The sequence below is a fragment of the Hypanus sabinus genome, chromosome 9, assembly GCF_030144855.1.
Source record: "Hypanus sabinus isolate sHypSab1 chromosome 9, sHypSab1.hap1, whole genome shotgun sequence".
NCBI lineage: Eukaryota > Metazoa > Chordata > Chondrichthyes > Myliobatiformes > Dasyatidae > Hypanus > Hypanus sabinus.
The window spans coordinates 51,375,758-51,395,705 of NC_082714.1; the positions used below are offsets into that span (position 1 = coordinate 51,375,758).

The 19,948-nt window shown below is 46.0% G+C and overlaps 1 protein-coding gene across 1 annotated transcript in view; it reads left to right on the forward strand.

Annotated features, from left to right (window-relative positions):
- Positions 1-19,948, forward strand: part of myo15aa (myosin XVAa) — a 285,041-nt gene that overhangs the window by 255,417 nt on the left and 9,676 nt on the right. Inside the window, exons 63-64 of the mRNA XM_059979671.1 lie at positions 4,461-4,594; positions 5,332-5,465. Of these exons, the coding sequence (XP_059835654.1) occupies positions 4,461-4,594; positions 5,332-5,465 (268 nt within the window). The remainder of the gene's footprint in view (positions 1-4,460; positions 4,595-5,331; positions 5,466-19,948) is intronic.

Sequence of the window (19,948 nt, forward strand, 5' to 3'; positions counted from 1 at the left end):
ACTCACAATCACAATCCTCAAGGATGCGTGCTTAGCCCACTGCTCTACTCTTTCTAAACTCATAACAGTGGGCTAGGCACATCTCAAATACCATCTATAAGTTCACCGATGACACCATTGTTTCTGACAGAATCTCAGATGGTGATGAGGAGGCATACAGGAATGAGATCGATCGATCGGCTGAATGAAGTAGTGTCACAACCTTGCACTCAAAGTCAGCAAGAGATCAACGGCTGGATTGTGAACTTCAGGAATGGGAAGCTGGGGAGTACACACAGGTCAGTGGTGGGAAGGTTGAGCAGTTTTAGGTTCTGGATGTCAGCTTTGCCGAGGATCTGTCCTGGACCAAACACAATGATGCAATTACGAAGGAGGAACACTGGCAGCTCTACTTCATTTTGTATTTGACGTGATTGGTATGTTATCAGAAAGAATGCAAATTCCTGAATATGTACAGTGGAGAGTATTCTGACTGGTTGCATTACAAGCTGGTTTGGAGCCTCCAGTGCACAGAGGCTGCAGAGGGCTATAAACTCGATCAGCTCCTGCAAGGGCACAACACTCCCCACTATTGAGGAGATCTTCACGAGGCCGTGCATCAGGATGGTGGCATCCATCATTTAGGATCCTCACCATCCAGGACATGCCCTCTTCTCATTGTTACCATCAAGGAGGAGACATAGGAGCTCTGGAACATCTGGACAATGGTCATTCATCATGATGCTCTTCATTGAATACTGCTCAGCATTTAACACAATCGTCCCTCAAAGCTAATCCACAAGCTCTAAGACCTAAGCCTTGATGCCTCCTTGTGTAACTGGGTCCTCAATTTCCTGACTTGCAGTCCCCAGACAGTATGAATTGGCAAAAACATCTCCTCCACAATCGCCATCAGCACAGAGCTGTGTGTTTAGCCCCCTGCTCTACTCGCTTTATACCTAAGACTGTGAGGCTAAGTACAGCTCCAATGCCAGATTTTAGTTTGCTGACAGCACGACTGCTGTTGGCCAAATCCAAGGTGGTGATAAATCGGCATATAGGAGGGAGATCGAAAATCTGGCTGAAGGGTGCTACAGCAACCTCAACCTCTCACTCAAAGTCATCAAAACCATGGAGCTGATTAGTGACTACAGGAAGAAGAAATCAGAGGTCCATGAATCAGTCCTCATTGGGGGAGAGGGTCAGTAACTTTAAATTCCTTGGTTTTAATATATCTGTCCTGAGACCAGCACGAAGTGCTATCACAAAGAAGGTATAGCAGTGCCTTTACTTTCTCAGATGTTTGCACAGATTCAGCATGTCATCCAAAACATCAACAAACTTCTCTAGATGCACATTGGAGAGTATCCTGACTGGTTGCATCATGGCCTGGTATCAAAATACCGATGTCTAGGAATGGGAAATACTACAGCCTAGTCCATCATAGACAGAGATCTCCCTACAAATAAGCACTGCGACAAGAGAGCAGCACCCATCAACAAAGACCCCACCATCTAGGCCATGCTCTCTTCTCACTGCTGCCATCGGGGGGGAGGTACAGGAAGTCTTATGTCCCATATCACCTGGTTCTGAAACAGGTATTACTCTTCAACCAATAGCCTGCTGAAACAGCATGGATAACTTCACTCACCTTGACACTGAACAGAATCCACAACCTATGGATTCACTTTCAAGGACTTGACAAATTATGTTCTCAGAGTCATTTATTTACTTTTTTTCTGTATTTGCAGATTGTCATCTTTTGCACATTGGTTGTTTGTCAGTTTTTGTGTGTAGAGTTTCATTGATTCCATTGTGTTTCTTTGTTCTATTCTGAATGCCCACAAGAAAAATAAATCACAGGGTTGTATTGGGTGACAATAAATGTACTTTGAACTTTGCAAAGGCTCTGTCCTGTGGTGTACAAAGGGGAGCTCTATCTGTCAAAGATCTTTCTTGCCTCGGTTGGCTGCACACTATCTGTGACCTATGCTTGCTTTGTCACTGATATCCACACTACCACAAAGAATAATAAGGATAGGAGATGCATGGAACACCATCATCTTGTAGGTTTCCCTCCAAGTCATAGATCATCATGACACGGAAGAGTGTCACTTGTTTCAAGAATCACCCCTTGCATTAATGATCAGTGAGGCACAGAGAATTTGTATTTACCAACAAGTACCTTTGATTGTTTCAACTAAAAAGCACATGGGTTCACAAACTGTGTGCACGTTACTAGAATCCCTGACCCTCCATGAACAGTCAATGAAGAGAAAAGGTATTATTCGGGAAAGGAGTGTACACTGGCCAGGCATTTCTCATGGTCCCAATCTCCACGTTTCTGTGCGGTCCTCTTATCCACGATGGTTGGTCTCTGGCTGCTGGAGAGTTATCGCTCCTGCGTATTTGGAGCTCCTGAGTCTTATACTCTTCCTCAACAATTGAACCATTGGATCTCCATCCCATCGGCTCAAGGTCACCTGACCTACCTGGGTCACCTTCTTACTGGTCATTGTACAGGGCTATGACCAACATTGTTCCAAGGCTCTGCATACCCCAGCTTTGTGTATTTGTGCCTTTACACTCTGACTGGTCTAAACCAGGTAAATGAGGCAACCCAGACAGAGTCTAACGAGATTACCAATTGCTTCATTGGATGTCTGGCAGTTTACATAATAAGTAGCTACTTGTCTGAGAATGGTCTCAGATTTAGCAGGCCATTACCTGGAGTTTCTTGTGTTCACATTCAGTTTCTCTGATTAGATTGTCCCAGAGCAAGAGTCAGTTCGGAGTCCACAGAATGGGAGGAAACAAAGACAATGGATTTGTCTAGCAAACACAAGGAAATCTGCAGATGCTAGAAATTCAAACAACAACACACACAAAATGCTGGCGGAATGCAGCAGGCCAGGCAGCATCTATAAGGAGAAGCACTGTCGACGTTTCGGGCTGAGACCCTTGAGTTAGTTCTGACGAAGGGTCTCAGCCCGAAATGTCGACAGTGCTTCTCCTTATAGATGCTGCCTGGCCTGCTGTGTTCCACCAGCATTTTGTGTGTGCCGTTGTTTCAATGGATTTGTCTGCTTCCCTTGTCTTGATTCATCAAATCACTACTTTCTTCTGGCCAGGATGATCCTTCATGGCTGCTGAATCTAAATCCTGGAACCTCCAACCCAACAACATTGTGGAAGAGTCTTGGCCATCTTGCAGTGATGGAAGAAGGTGAATCACCAATACCTTCTGAGGGACAATTAGGAAAGGACAATAAATCCTGGACTTGCCCCAGCTTCAAAAAAAAAATTCAATGCAATCTAAAGTTGCAAGATTTTGTCCTCGAAGGGTTTCAGCCTGAAACATCAGCTGTACTTCTCCCTATAGATGCTGCCTGGCCTGCTGTGTTCCACCAGCATTTTGTGTGTGTTGCCTGAATTTCCAGCATCTGCAGATTTCCTCGTGTTTGCACTATTTTAGCCTGCCAAAGCTATTTTGTTGACACAACAGAAGGCTTGTGAAGGTAGAGGGTAAAATGAATGCAACAAAATACAGGGAAATCATGGAGGATGTGGTGAACTACATATACCTGTCTGGACACGCCTCCTGCTGACTGCTCCTGTGGCTCCTCCCACAGACCCCTGTATAAAGGCGATTGAGGTCTGAGCCCGGCCTCTCTGTCTCCAGGATGTAGTATGGTGGTCAACCACTGCTTGTTCCTTCTTTCAGTCAATAAAAGCCGATATCTCACTTTTACGTCCCAGAGAGAGTTATTGATGGTGCATCAGAGGAAAACCTGATGCAGTCTGCAAGAGAACTGCAATTTGGGGGAAGATTTGTTTTCCACCAAGACAATGACCCCCAAGCATAAAGCCAAAGCTACTCAGAAATGGCTTAAAAACAACAAAGTTAATGTCCTGGAGTGGCCGAGTCAGAGTCCAGACCTCAATCCAATTGAGAATTTGTGGCTGGACTTGAAAAGAGCTGTTCCCTCATTATCCCTATGCAATCCGACAGAGCTTGAGCAGTTTTGTATAGGAGAATGGGGAAAAATTGCAGTGTCCAGATGTTCAATGTTGCGAATTTCACGACACATGCCAGTGATAATAAACCTAATTCTGATTCTGGTTCTGAAACCAGACTAGCTAATTGCAGACAGTTCCTTGGGAGGGCTATTGATTTGCATTGAACATAGATGTAGTTTGAAGAGTCAAGAAACAAGCCCCATACACTCACAGATTAGAGCAAATGAAATCTGCTCATTTCCTAGTCCGAATCCTCCTGAGATGATGAAATCATATATCAGAGGTTACGTGTACCAGGGGATAAATGGGAAAATCAGAGTCTTGGGTGACCATAGTGGGACTTTACTAGAGGTCCAGATTGTGTGATCTACAGATCTCCTAGTAGCTTAGTTTGGTGTTGATGATAATCTACTGTTTTAAAAATAAATTCTTACTTTGTTTGTTTCTTACTTTCTTTCCAAGTCGTGAAGTGCAGGATTATATCCCTACCCAAATTTACCAACATCAGCGTCCGCAATCCTGGCTGAGTATGGTAACTCAGAATGCCCAACAGGTTCAAGCCCTCAGCCCACACCAGGCCAGAGCACAGTTCCTGGGTAAGTGTCCAATTTCACACAGTGGGTCATGATTTACTGTTGGCTTACGATGAGGAGTTTCAGCCAAGACTGACCTTGGCAGAGCTGTATGATTACACACAATGTGGACACTAGGCACCTAAGTGGAAAATGTGGAATAGAGGAATTCATGGAACAATACTAGCTCAATTGATTTCAAGATCCCATGCCATTGTCAAGGGTTAGAGGATTGAAATTGCTCAGTAAGATCGATGGGAGAAACATCCATAATCTCAATTCTGCATTTTGGATGTCATTTTATGAAAGTATGTTATTAAATTCCATGATGTGGTCTATAGACTTACATAGATATGACAACATGGACAAGGTATTGAGGAATTCCTATAGCCATTGGAACCATAAGATGGAAGAAGAGCACTTCCTTCCTTGCTATTCATACTCCCATCTCATTAAACTGCTTCTGTCCCCACCTAAGACTAGACTGTGACTGACTTTCTTGAGAATGATTTTCTTTGACCCAATATTGTCCTGATCAACTCCTACAAAATGTACAACACTTGAGTAGAAGAAAATCATTCTCAATTCCCAGTGACCGGCCGGGACAGAAAGATTTTGCTATTGTTAACAGTGGGAGGAAAGTGAGAACAATTGTCTTTAGTCTGGATCATATTCTTTTATGCAGTGACCACCAATCCCATGCATCGAATCTCTGATCTGTTCGATCTGTTCAAGTGACTGGTTTCTCTGTACTCCCACAGGACTTGTGAGTGCACTTCCTATGTTTGGCTCCTCGTTCTTCTACATTCAGAGCAGCAGCAACCGAGCAATAGTTGCTCCCTGTATTCTAGCTGTCAATCAAAATGGACTCAACTTCCTGGACAAGGAGACTCATGTGAGTAGTCGGTTAGAAACAATGGAGACAAAGGACATCACCACAGTAAGCTTATCCCTCATTCACTCTCCCGTTCACATACTCATCCAATGAATCAACCATGCAGGTAACACATACAAAGGTCATGTTACAGAACTGGGAAAATGTCTGCAAAATATTTGTTTTGTCAATGTTTATTATTAGTCATTACGGGATGTGGATATTTCTGGCAAAACCAGCACTGCTTGCTCATCCCCAATCGCTCATGAAAATAATGAAGGTAGATCCACAATGATATTGGATGCAGGGTTCAAATGTTTATCCTTCAGTGACAGAACTGTCAGGATAATATGGTACACGCAAGTGTTGGCATGCATTTGCCGCCCTTGTGCTTCTTGGTGGCATGGGATGTTGACTTGGGAGGTGCAGTCAAAGAAGCTTAGTGAATTTCTGTAATACATTGAAACACGCTAAAGCAATGTTATTTTGCAAATGGACAGAGTTAAGTGGAGGAGTTTGCTTTGACCTGGATGGTGGGTACTACAGCATGGTTGAACCTGCATTAATCCAGACTATCATACTCGAGATGTGCCTTGTAGATAACGGAGAGATCTTGAGAGTTAGACAGTGAGCCTAGAGTACCCATATATCCCTCGTCACTACCTCTTTGGCCAAAAAAGCACAGCAGCCTATTTTATCATGTGCCTTAGTACCCTGAGACCTCATCCTTCATAACCAACTCCAACACCTTCCCAACCACTGAAGTCAGACTAACTTGCCCATAGTTTCCTTTCTCCTACCTCTCTCCCTTCTTGAAGAGTGGAGTGACATTTGCAATTTTCCAATCTTCCAGTACCATTCCTGGATCTAGTGATTCTTGAAAGATCATCACTAATGCCTCTACAATCTCTTTAGCCACCTTCTTCAGAACTTTTGTGTGTACACCATCTGGTCCAAGTGACTTATCTACCTTCAGACTTTCCCAAGAACCTTCTCTCTAGTAATGGTAACTTCAATCACTTCATGCCCCTGACACCTGGAACTTTCACCATACTGTTACTGTCCTCCACAGCAAAAAGTGATGTAAAATACTTTCCAGTTTATCCACTATTTCATTGTCCCCATTACTACCTCTCCAGCATCTTTTTCCAATGGTCCAATATCCACTCTCACCTCTCTTTTACACTTCATGTATCTAAAGAAACTTTTGGTATCCTCTTTAATATTATTGGCTAGCTTACTTCCATATTCCATCTTTACCTTCTTAATGATGTTTTAGTTGCCTTTTATTGGTTTTTAAAAGCTTCTCAAATCTAATTTCCCTTTAATTTTTGCTCTATCATATGCCCTCTCTTTAGCTTTTATGTTGGTTTTGACTTCTCTTGTTAAACACAGTTGTGTCATGTTTCTCTTTTCTTCCTCTTTGGGCTGTGTATAGCCTGTGCCTTCCAAATTGCTTCCAAAAATTCCAGCCATTGCTGCCTGCAATCCTCCTTGCCAGTGTTCTTTTCCAATCTATTCTAGCCAACTTCTCTCTCATGCTTCTGTAATTCCCTTTACTCCGCTGTAATCTGATACATCTGACTTTAGCTTCTCCTTCACAAATTTCAAGGTGAATTTGATCAATTTATGATCACTTCCCTAAGCTCTCTAATCAATCCTGGTTCATTGCACAACACCCAATCCAGAATAGCCGATCCCCTAGTGGGCTCAGCCATGAGCTGCTCTAAAAAGCCATCCTGTAGGCTGTCTAGAAATTCACCTTCTTGTAATCCAGCACCAACTTGATTTTCCCAATCTACCTGCATACTAAAGACCCCATGACTATTTTGCCCTTTTGGCATGCATTTTCTGCCTCCTATTGTAGTTTGTAGGCCACATCCTTACTACTGTTTGGGGGTCTGTGTATAACTTGCATCAGTGTCTGTTTACCCTTACGGTTCCTTAGCTCTATCCACAATAACTCAACACCTTCCAACGCTATGTCACCTCTTTCCAAAGATTAGATTTTGATTTTTATCAACAGAGCAACTTCGCCACTTCTGCCTATCCTTTCGATACAATGTGTACTCCAGCTATAATATTGTTTCAGCCATGTTTCAGAGGTGCCTACAAATCGCACCTGCCAATCTGCAACTGTGCTGCAAGTTTGTCTACCTTATTCCGTATTCTTCGCGCATTCAGATACAACACCCTCAGTGAGGATCCTCAATGATGGATGCTGTCTTCGTGAGGGACAACCTTTTGAAGATGTCTTTGATGATGGGGGACAAGCGTTAATGATGGATCTGGCAGAGTCTACAACCCTCTGCAGCCTCTTTCAATCCTGACTTCATACCAGACAGTGATGCAACCTGTCAGAATGCTCTCCACAGTACATCGGCAGAAATTAGCTAGTCTTTGGTGACACACCAAAACTCTTCAAACTCCTAATGGAGTATAGCCACTGCCATACCATCTTCATGATTGCATCAATATTTTGGGCCCAGGATAGATCCTCTGAGCTATTGGCATCCAGGGACTTGAACCTATCGCCCGTTCCACTGCTGACCCCTCCATGAGAACTGGTATATGTTCCTCTGACTCCCCCTTCCTGCAATACACAATCAATTCCTTGGTCTTACTTACGTTGAGTGCAAGGCTGTTGTTACAGCTCATCTATCTCACTCCTGTACGCCTCCTCGTCACCATCTGAGATTCTGCCAGCAACAGTTGTGTCATCGGTGAATTTATAGATGGTATTTGAGCTAACATTTATTAGTGTGGGGAGAGTAGAGCAGTGGGCTAAGCACACAGCCTTGAAGTGTGTCTGTGATGGTTGTCAGTCAGGAGATGTTATTTCTGATCTGCACTAAATGAAATTAAAATGCTAGTGAATCTTTTGTATGCCTTCCTTCGAAGAACAGAACGATTTTACATGTTGGTCATGGATGGCCTCAGCAAATCTTATATTACTTACAGCATTTTGTATTTAAAAAGATAATGCCAGGAATTCTCGGCAGATCAGGCATTTGTAAATGGAATGAAGAGTAAATAAGGTGATACTGAGACAAAAAGCAAAAGGTCGGACTGGAAAAAGTGTAAATGGAGAAGCAACACAAACAATGCTGGAGGAACTCAGTAGGTCAGGCATCTATGAAAATGAATAAACAGATGATGATTTGGGCCAAGACCTTTCTTCAAGGGTCTTTTTTGGATTCTCAGCATCTGCAGATTTTCTCATGCTTCTAACGTTTCAGAAGGATGAATTTTTTTAAAATCAAAATTGGGATAAAATGGAGACTAAGAAGTTTTAAGAAACAAAGAATGTGGGGGGAGGGGAGTAGAAAACAAAGAGAAAGATGTGTGATAGGTGGAAAGTAGTCAGAGAGAAAGAGGAATAACACAAGAGTAAATGAAGTGATAACGGGGAAAAAAGCAAGAAGTCAGACTGGAAGAGGTGTAAATGGAGAAGACAGGAATAACCAAAGCAATGTTGGAAAGCTGAAATTGAAATGTTGAAAATATAGGTTGTCTGGAAGTGTTGAATTTGACATGGAATGTTGAAGGTTAAATAGGCTGATCAGAAAAAAAAGATGCTTCTGTAGCGGTGTGCTACACGCCGCACTGAAATAACGACATGGAGTCAGTGAGCTGCAGTTGCAAAAAGAGATTTATTCAAACTTCGCGGCCTCGCTTTAAAGCCTTCCTGATCCTGCCCTCCCCGGGTGGGAATGCTGTAGGGGGCGTGTATTCACAGTCCCGTCCCGCACGCGGGCTTTTCCCCTTGCTGGTGACGCAGACTTGGCACCCTTTTTGGGACTGGCCTCAACGCTGACATGCGCCACTTTGTGAGCCGGTTAGAGTGCGCTGGGAAGTGGGTCGCCACATAACCCCCCCACCCTAGAACCAACAATACACCCCCCAATGTCCACAGTCTGGGCCTGTTTGGGAGGCCTGCCTCTGCACCGTGGTGCCAGAATCTTGACTGGCTGCGCCACGTCCACATGGGTGGGTTTGAGTTGGTCCACCGTGAAAACTTCCTCTCTCCCCCCAATATCCAGCACGAATGTGGACCCGTTGTTTCTGATCACCGTAAATGGCCCCTCATAGGGCCGCTGTAGCGGTGCCCGATGTCCGCCCCGTTGTACAAAATCGAACTTACAGTTTTGCAGGTCTTTGAGTACGCAGGTCGGGTTCTGCCCAGGCTGCGAAGTGGGTATGGGGGCCAGGTTACTGAGCCTCTCGCGTAGTTTGCCCAGGACTGCTGCGGGTTCTTCCTCTTGCCCCTTTGGGGCTGGTATGAACTCTCCTGGGATGATCAGGGGTGCGCCGTACACCAACTCGGCCAACGAGGCATGCAGATCTTCTTTGGGCGCCGTGCGGATTCTGAGCAGGACCCAGGGAAGCTCGTCCACCCAGTTAGGCCCCTTGAGGCGGGCCATGAGAGCCGACTTCAGGTGTCGGTGGAAACGCTCCACTAGTCCATTCAACTGTGGGTGGTAGGCAGTTGTGTGGTGCAGCTGTGTCCCCAAAAGGCTGGCCATAGCTGACCACAGGCTGGAGGTGAACTGGGCTCCTCTGTCGGAGGTAATGTGGGCCGGTACACCAAAGCGAGATACCCAGGTGGCGATCAGTGCCCGGGCGCAAGATTCGGAGGTGGTGTTGGTGAGCGGGACTGCCTCTGGCCATCTTGTGAACCGGTCCACGATAGTCAGGAGGTGCCGCACTCCGTGCGACACTGGCAGGGAGCCCATGATATCCACATGAAAGTGGTCGAAACGCCAGTGGGTGGGGTGGAACTGCTGCAGCAGAGCTTTGGTGTGTCGCTGCACCTTGGCTGTTTGGCAGTGCATGCGCGTTTTGGCCCATTCACTGACCTGCTTGCGGAGTCCGTGCCAAACGAACCTGTTGGCCACCATCCGGACGGTTGACCTGCTGGAGGGGTGCGCTAAGTTATGAATGGAGTCAAAAACGCCAGGCTGCCAGATCAACAGGGTGGGGTTGGCCGGTGGTGATGTCACAGAGTAGGGTCCTCTCACCTGGGTCTACGGGTAGGTCCTGGAGCTGCAAACTGGAGACTGCAGGCCTGTAGCTAGGGATCTCCTCATCTGCCTGCTGCGCCTCCGCCAGTGCTTCAAAGTCTACCCCCTGGAACAGGGCTTAGATGTGATGTTAGGGAGGGAGAGGGTGTCCGCCACGACATTGTCCTTTCTCGAGACAAGCCGGACATCCATCGTGTATTCAGAGATGTAGGACAGATGTCGCTGCTGGCGGGACGACCAGGGGTCGGATGCTTTCGTGAACGCAAAGGTAAGCGGTTTGTGGTCCGTGAAGACGGAGAAAGGCCTATCTTCTAAGAAGTACCTGAAATGCTGGATTGCCAGGTATAGCTCCAACAGTTCCCGGTCGAAAGCACTGTATTTGAGCTCGGGTGGCCGCAGGTGTTTGCTGAAAAACGCCAGGGGCTGCCAGCGACTCTCGATAAGTTGTTCCAGCACCCCACCGACTGCCGTGTTGGATGCGTCCACTGTGAGGGTGGTAGGGACGTCCATTCTGGGGTGCACTAGCATTACGGCGTTTGCCAAGGCTTCTTTCATTTTAATGAAAGCGGCAGCGGACTCCTCATCCCAGGTAATGTCCTTGCCCGGAACTGACATCAGGGCGAACAGGGGGCGCAAGATTCGGGCAGCTGAAGGGAGGAAGCGGTGGTAGAAATTCACCATACCCACGAATTCCTGAAGGCCTTTGATTGTGTTGGGTCGGGGGAAATGGCGGACCGCATCTACCTTAGTGGGCAGAGGGGTTGCCCCGTCTTTAGTAATCCTGTGGCCCAGGAAGTCGATGGTGTCGAGCCCGAACTGGCATTTGGCTGGGTTGATTAACAGGCTGTATTCACTCAGTCAGGCGTAGAGTTGATGGAGGTGGGACAGATGCTCCTGATGACTGCTGCTGGCTGTGAGGATGTCGTCCAAATAGATGAAAGCGAAGTCCAGGTGGCGTCCCACCGCGTCCATTAACCGCTGAAACATCCGTGCGGCATTCTTTAGGCCGAACGGCATGCAGAGGAACTCGAAAAGGCCGAATGGGGTGATGAGAGCCGTTTTGGGGACGTCGTCAGGATGCATCGGGATTTGATGGTATCCCCGGACGAGGTCCACCTTGGAGAAGATCCGTGCGCTGTGTAGGTTTGCTGCAAAGTCCTGAATGTGCGGCACAGGGTAGCGGTCCGGTGTTGTAGCCTCGTTCAGCCTGCGGTAGTCGCCGCACGGTCTCCGGCCCCCTGTTGCTTTGGGCACCATGTGCAGGGGGGAGGCCCATGGGCTGTCGGACCGCCATATGATCCCCAATTCCTCCATCCTCTTGAACTCCTCCTTTGCCAGTCGGAGCTTGTCCGGGGGAAGCCTTCGAGCACGGGCGTGGAGGGGTGGTCCCTGGGTCGGGATGTGGTGCTGTATGCGTTGTCTGGGCATGGCTGCCGTGAACTGCGGTGCCAGAACCGATGGGAAATCTGCCAGGACTCTGGTGAAGTCGTTGTCGGACAGCGTGATGGAGTCTAGGTGTGGGGCTGGCAACTGGGCTTCACCCAGGGAGAACGTTTGAAAGGTCTCGGCATGGACCAGTCTCTTCCTTGGCAGGTCGATCAATAGGTTGTGAGCTCGCAAAAAAATCCACTCCCAGGAGCGGTTGGGCTATGGCGGCCAGTGTGAAGTCCCACGTGAACCAGCTGGAGCTGAACTGTAGCGGCACCATACGGGTGCTGTAGGTCCTTACTGTGCTGCTGTTCGCGGCCCTCAGGGTGAGACCTGGTGCTCTGTTGCGGGTGTCATAACTCGTCAGAGGTAAGACGCTGATCTCAGCTCCGGTGTCGACCAATAAGCAGCATCCTGACTGCTTGTCCCAGACATACAGGAGGCTATCCCGATGGCCAGCCGCCATAGCCATCAGTAGCGGCTGGCCCTGGCGTTTCCTGGGAACTTACAGGGCGGGCTTCTGTGCCCCACCACTGGTGGTAGAAGCACCATTGTTCGTTGGGCTCCCCACCCCTGCCTCTGGGTTTAGCGGGCTCTGTGGCCGGGCCTGGTCTGGTTTGCTGCTGGGAGCGTGGCCTGGTGATCTGTGTGACAGACACCCCACTCTCCTTCTTGGCGTTCCACAGCAAGTCCGCCCGGGCTGCCACCTTCCGGGGGTCACTGAAATCTGCGTCAGACAGCAGCAGGCGTATGTCCTCGGGCCACTGCTCCAGGAATGCCTGCTCAACCATGAGGCAGGGCTTGTGACCTCTGGCCAGGGAGAGCGTCTCGTTCATCAGAGCCGATGGTGGCCTGTCCCTCAAACCATCCAGGTGCAGTAAACGGGCAGCTCGCTCACGCCGTGAGAGTCCGAAAGTCCTTATGAGCAAGGCTTTGAATTCTATGTACTTGCCATCCGCTGGGGGTGATTGTATGAACTCCTCAACCTGGGCTGCTGTTTCCTGGTCGAGGGAGCTCACCAGGTAGTAGTAACGTGTGGTATCCGAGGTTATCTGCCGAATGTGGAATTGGGCTTCTGCTTGCTGGAACCACAGGTGAGGTCGCAGCGTCCAGAAGCTTGACAGTTTTAACGAAACTACATAAACAGATGCGGCGTTGTTCATCTTCGGCCCAAATATCGTTTGGGCCGTCGGGGTCACCAATTGTAGCGGTGTGCTACACGCAGTGCTGAAATAACAACAGGAGTCGGTGAGCTGCAGTTGCAAAAGAGATTTATTCAAGCTTCGCGGCCTGGCTTTAAAGCCTTCCTGATCCCACCCTCCCCGGGCGGGAATGCTGTAGGGGGCGTGTATTCACAGTCTCGTCCCGCCCGCAGGCTTTTCCCCTTGCTGGTGAAGCAGGCTTGGCGCCCTCTTTGGGACCTGCCTCAATGCCGGCGCGCGCCACTTTGTGAGCCGGTTCGAGGGCGCTGGGAAGTGGGTCGCCACACTTTCTCTCGAACTTGTCTTGAACTCTTAGGACAGAGATTTCATTTCAGGGTGGGGAAAGACAATTCAAGTGCTTATATGGGGTTCAACTTATGAACTGAATGGAGTCATTCCATAAGGTGATCAGCTTATTTGTCGTTGGTCCACCTAGTGTAGAGGAGATCACATTAGGAGCATACACACTGTTCTGAACTGTAATAAGTAAATTGCTGTTTCATATGGGAAATACGTTTGGATTCATAAACAATGTGAAGCAAGAAGATAAAATAGCGGAAGTGACAGTTGTTGGTGGTGATTGAGGAATGAACTGGAGAGGACTAATCCCTCTGGAACTCCTGGGGCTGGTGGAAGGGGAAGGAAGGAGCAGATGGATCTTGCAATGGTACTGTTCTCAGGAAGGGAGCGAAAGGGATGAGGACAGGGCCCAGAAAATGCAAAAGAAATTATGCAAACTCTAATTTCTAAGTACTTGCTGTTTATTTTCTGTTAAATTTCTGTCATAGCAAAGATGTCACTTGCTCCTATCCTCTGAGCATTGCAAAGTAATGCTCCTCAACGTCCTGATCCACCCTCACCCATCATCAACACCCCTTCTTGTGCAGCTGTAGCTGTCCATTTCCCCCCATCCCACATCCACTGACCTCTGTCTACTTGGCTGTTCTAATAATTTCAATATAAGCTGCAGAAGCAACGTTTAAACTTTCAATCAGGTATACTTCAACCTCACAGACTCTATAAGTTTAAGACTTTTAGACAATGGGTCTGGCTCTCCATTTTCACTTCCTGTGGGCCATCTCATTTTGCACATCATCCCAATTGTCATTTACTGTCTCCACCATCACTTTGTGGCCCTTTTATTTTTCTCTCCCTTACTTTTTTGTTACCATCTTAAAACTTTGATCTCTTTATACTTAAGCTCTGAATAGAGACATTTGACCTGAAATGTTATATCTGTTTCTCTCTTCAAAAATATCATTTGACCTACTGAGTATTTCCAGGATTGTTTGCTGATAATTGTTAATTCTATTTTAGAAGGACATTAGGTCCCTCTGAATATTGGTCTTCCCCAGGTTCTAGCAGGGTTCTGTTCCCATGAACTGGGAAAGAGAGAAAACAAGAGTAAAGCTCCAATAATCCTCAGAAAACCTCTGTGGATTGGCAACTAACTCACCCAGGCCCCATTCCCACAGTGGATCAGCAAATTTGTGGGTGACAACAAGATTGGGAGTGTGGTGGACAGCCAGGGAGATCATCAAAGCTTGGAGTGGGATCTGCACCTGCTGGAAAAGTGGCCGATGGAATTTAATGCAGCCAAGTGTGAGGTGCTGCACTTTGGGAGGACCAACCAGGGTAGGTCTTACACAGTAGGACACCGAGGAGTGTGGTAGAACAGAGGGATCTGGAAATACATAATTCATTGAAAGTGGTGTCACAGGTAGATAGCCCCAACGAAAAACCTTAGGCATATTGGTCTTCAGAAATCAATGTACTGGGTACAGAAATTGGGATGTTATGTTGAAATTGTATAAGACATTTGTGAGGCCTAATCTGGCATATTATGTGCAGTCACCTATCTACCAGAAAGGTGTAAGTTAGATTGAAAGAGTACCGAGAAAATTTACAAGGATGTTGTGGGTCTGAAAGACCTGAGTTATCAGGAAAGGTTGAATAGGTTAGGACTTTGTTCCCTGGAATGTGGAAGATTGAGGGGAGATTTGTTTGAGGTAGGCAAAATTATGCTGGATAAGGTAAATGCAAGCAGGCTTTTTCCACTGAGGTTGGGTGAGGCAAGATCTAGAGGTCATAGGTTAAGGTGAAAGGTAAAATGTTTAAGGGGAACATGAAGAGTAACATTTTCACTCAGAGGGTGGTGACAGTGTGGAACGAGCTGCCAGTGCCAGTGGTGGATGCGGGGTCGATTGCAACTTTTGAGAGAGATTTAGATAGGTACATGGAGGGGAGGTGTATGAGCCAGGTATCTATTTTCTGTCTGTATTGTATTTTGTGGCGTGGTTACTTTAGCAAACTGTCACGTGGGTCGGGCCTTGGCAGAAGCAAATGCGTATAGTTACTATAATTATTTACGCTTGTTAGTTTAGTCTAGTTGAGAGGGGGTGATTTTTTTTGTTGAATACTAATTTAGTTTGACTGCTTAGTTGTGCTACTTGCGATGTTACTGAAACTCTAACTAGATCATTATTAGACCAGTTAAATATGGATAGAACAGTAATTCTGATGTTGTAATTAGAACGCTTATTTATACTGATTTGAATACTAAGATCGCTATATCGCTAATTTAGTTCCATTATCTTTTTTAATTGACACAAGATCGTTCACTTTTGCTGGTTTTGTAATAAAGGCAAGTACCTTTCTTGACTTTGGAACTTTGTTATTTTGGAAGCACGTCATACAGTGTCAATCTCCTGGCTTAGTCTCTCAGCGGTTTTGATTTTTAAAGTAACCACTATATCGTGTCAATACAAAAAATAGTTACACCGAATGAGCACCAGTCTACGGCTAAGGACTGCCTCGGACTCATTGGCCGAATTGGAATCACAACACTGAGAAACCTCACAGGAGCTTGCAGCACGTTGATTGATTCTGTCTATTTGTGGTTTGAACACAGTGTTGAACAGTCAACTCTGCCTGACCACTGGGGACTGTAACTCGATTGTGTGGTGTTTGCCTGAGGGTTCATCACTTTGCTTTGTTGAAGTGCAGAAATATTCCAGTTGCCGACGTTTGAATTGAAGGTTGTTTGTTAGGCCTGGTTTTAAGCACTGTAAACGCACAGACTGTTTGTTGACTAGGCTTATTGAATCGAATATCGCCAGTGCTGCGGACAAACAAAGAGTTAATTGCGAGTGGGGAAACTAAAGAAAGCAACGAGTGAATCAAAACATGGATCTGATGTCAGCGGACCTCTCAAAAGAGAGATTAAATTTACTTCAAAAGCTTTAGCAGGTAGAATCAAACGTCTTCAAAATGAGGATAAAACAAATGTGAACAATTAAATGTTTATCACCATCAATTAATGATCTTATGAAAATTAAAGAAAACGCCATACAAGTGCAATCTCGTATAGAGCTCTTGACTAATTTCTGTGAAGCTGTTGCAAAGCAACATCACATGCTAATCTCATTACTTCCCAAGCTCGAGCAGAAAAGACAAAATTCAAGCATTGATCACTACTGTATTGCATTCATAGAGGACAATAAATAATAATTGAACCAAACATGTTATATTGAAGGTCATGTTCCATCAGACAATGTTTCCCATTTTCCAAGGCAAGAACCCAGAAGATGATGGAGACCTGAGCAACAGATGTCAAATGTCAGTGCTTGAAGTTCTGAGGCAGCCAAAGCATCTTCTATATCCAGTACTTGCTCTGCATGCAATAAAATGGAGGCTGATTTAGCTGCATTAGTTTCACAGCAACAATTATTGAAGGACAAACGTGCTGGAAGAGCAAGAGGAAAAGCTATGGAAAAGGAAGAAGCAGGAAGAAATTGCCAAAGTTAATGTGCTGAGGGCTTCAGAAGTGGTGAGCGCTGAAAGTGCTCCAGCAGGGCGGTCCTATGGTGTGTTCCTATATTGAAGAAAACCAAAATACTCAATGTCAATGTCGATCAATTTGTTTCTCAAGTGCCTGAGAAACATGAACAAGACCCCCAAGAGATAGTTCAGGTTGTTTACTCTCAGCCTGCACTAAGGAGGCACTCTGAACCAATGTCAGAACCAACAGTTCAAAGGCCTCCAGACAGCCACTTGCAGCATAGAAACACTCTCATTTCATACAATAGAGGTCAGAACAGTGTTATTGAGGAAACAAAATGAAATAACAACCTTATTAGTACAACAGCAACACATTTCATCTTTGCGTAAAAGGGAGATTTGATGGAGATCCATTGCATGTCATGCATTCATGAGAGTTATTGAAAACAGTGTTGAAAGCAAGACTGACGGCGATAGTGATTGCCTCTATTTCCTTGAACAAGACACTAGAGGTCGTCCTAGAGAACTTGTCAAAAGTCACCAGCATGTTGACCTGAAGAAAGGCTGTCTAAAAGCTAAGGCTTTACTACAAGAACATTTTGGTATTGAACAGAAAATTGCATCCACCTACATGCAAAAAGCCCTTCTATCAAATTTGAAGATGTGAAAGCTCTTCAAGACTACATTTTATTTTATTAGAGGCTGTTGCAATGCCATGGAAGAAGTGGAGTACATGCATGCCAATATGTTGATGGTAGTAAATAAATTGCCCTTTATGCTTAGGGATAAATGGGGAACAGCGGTTGTAACCTGCAAGAAAAGCACAACCGGAAGACTACTTTAATGGACATTGTTGATTGTATTGAAAGGCAAGTAAAGATTGCTACACACCCAGCATTAGAGCACCAAATTTCTTGGTGTTCACCTGGCAGAGAATTTCTCCTGGTCCCTCAACATCAGCTCCATAGTAAAGAAAGCCCAGCAGCATCTCTACCTTCTGCGAAGGCTGAGGAAAGTCCATCTCCCACCCTCCATCCTCATCACATTCTGCAGGGATTGTATTGAGAGCATCCTGAGCAGCTGCATCACTGCCTGGTTTGGAAATTGCACCATCTCGGATGGCAAGACCTTTCAGCGGATAGTGAGGTCAGCTCAGAAGATTATCAGGGTCTCTCTTTCTGCCATTACAGACATTTACACTACACACTGCATCCACAAAGCAAACAGCATTATGAAGGACCCCACACACCCCTCATACAAATTCTTCTCCCTCTTGCCATCTGGGAAAAGGCACCGAAGCATTCGAGCTCTCACGACCAGATAATGTAACAGTTTCTTCCCCCAAGCCATCAGACTCCTCAGTACCCAGAGCCTAGACTGACACCAACCTACTGCCCTCTACTGTGCCTATTGTCTTGTTTATTATTTATTGTAATGCCTGCACTGTTTTGTGCACTTTATGCAGTCCTGGGTAGGCCTGTAGTCTAGTGTAGTTTTTTTCTGTGTTGTTTTTACGTAGTTCATTGTTGTTTCTGTATTGTTTCATGTAGCACCAAGGTCCTGAAAAATGTTGTCTCGTTTTTACTGTGTACTGTACCAGCAGCTATGGTCGAAATGACAATAAAATGTGTCTTGACTTGACTTGACTTGATTTGGGAATATACAGAAAGCTACATCACCTGCAGGAAGCAAAGGTGTGAACAAAGCTAAATCACAATTTTGGCTGAAGGAAGTAGCTTTGCCGTTACTGTGGTCACTGTGAGAAGTAAAGCTAAAACTGAACACAAAGTACACTGCAGGTGTTGTGGTCAAATCAACACGTACAAACAGCTGAAGGAACTCAGCAGGTCGGGCAGCAACCGTTGAAACGAGCAGTCAATGTTTTGGGCCGAGACCCTTCACCATGACTCACGAAGGGTCCTGATGAAGGGTCTCGGCCTGAAACATTGACTGCTCATTTCAACAGGTGCTGCCCGACCTGCTGAGTTCCACCAGCGTGTTTGTACGTGTTGAAAAGCTAAAACTGAGCCTGGAACTAACAAAAAGGAAATGGTCTGATCAGCCAGAAGGGTTTGTCTGTGAACACACATCAGATCCATGCCCTTAGCTGCAGAAAAGGGCTCATAGTGCGAAGACAGCCTTCCTAAAAGAGAATGGTGTCTGCTTTGGTCGTTTGCATACAGGACGCATCAGCAAGGATTGTGCAGGGTATGCAGTGGACAGGCATCCCGTTATACTTCATATTCACTCCAATAAGAAGGATGTAGAATCAAATCAAGCTGTGTAAGAGTCAGACACAGCAGTAAGTGGTGTCCGAGTATCTAATGGCCATGCAGGGGCTGGTGATAGTGATTGTAAACTTCCCGTAGTTCCAGTACAATTGAAATCTAAGAAGGGTAACAAGACAATGGTTACTTATGCTTTCCGAGACCAAGGAAGCAGGGCAGTGTTCTGCACAGTGAACCTCATGAGTAAGCTGAACCTCACGGGTTCTCTTATGCACCATAGGTCAAGAGAAGATTGTGGGTAGCTACATTCTTTCAGAATTGGAAGTGGCTGGTAGTTCTAAGGTAAAGACATGTTTGGCGACAGTTTTGTGGGCTGAAGGGCCTGTATTGTGCTGTAGGTTTTCTATGTTTCTATATCTATGCACAGAAAAGTCTGCCTGTCCACAGAGGGAACATACCGCAACAGAGGGATTTCCAGGGATGGTCTCACCTGAAACAAGTCCATCTGCCAGAGATCGATTCAGAAATTGAGCTGCTGATAGGGACAAATGTGCCGAAAGCATCAGAGTGGTTGCATGTGATTTGCAGTGTTAATGATGGAGCCTCTGCAATTAGAACACTGTTGGGTTGGACTGTGAACGGGACACCGATGGAAGAGACTGTGCCCAGCCAGAGCTGACGGTTAACCCGATCTCAGTTTTGAACTTGGATGAGCAGTTCAAGGCAGACTTTCCTGAATGCAGTCAGGATGAACAACCTGGTTTGTCAAGAGAAGACCACAAGTTCACGGAGCTGGTTGCAAATTCTGCAAAACTGTTGAAAGGCATCTACCAGATTAATTT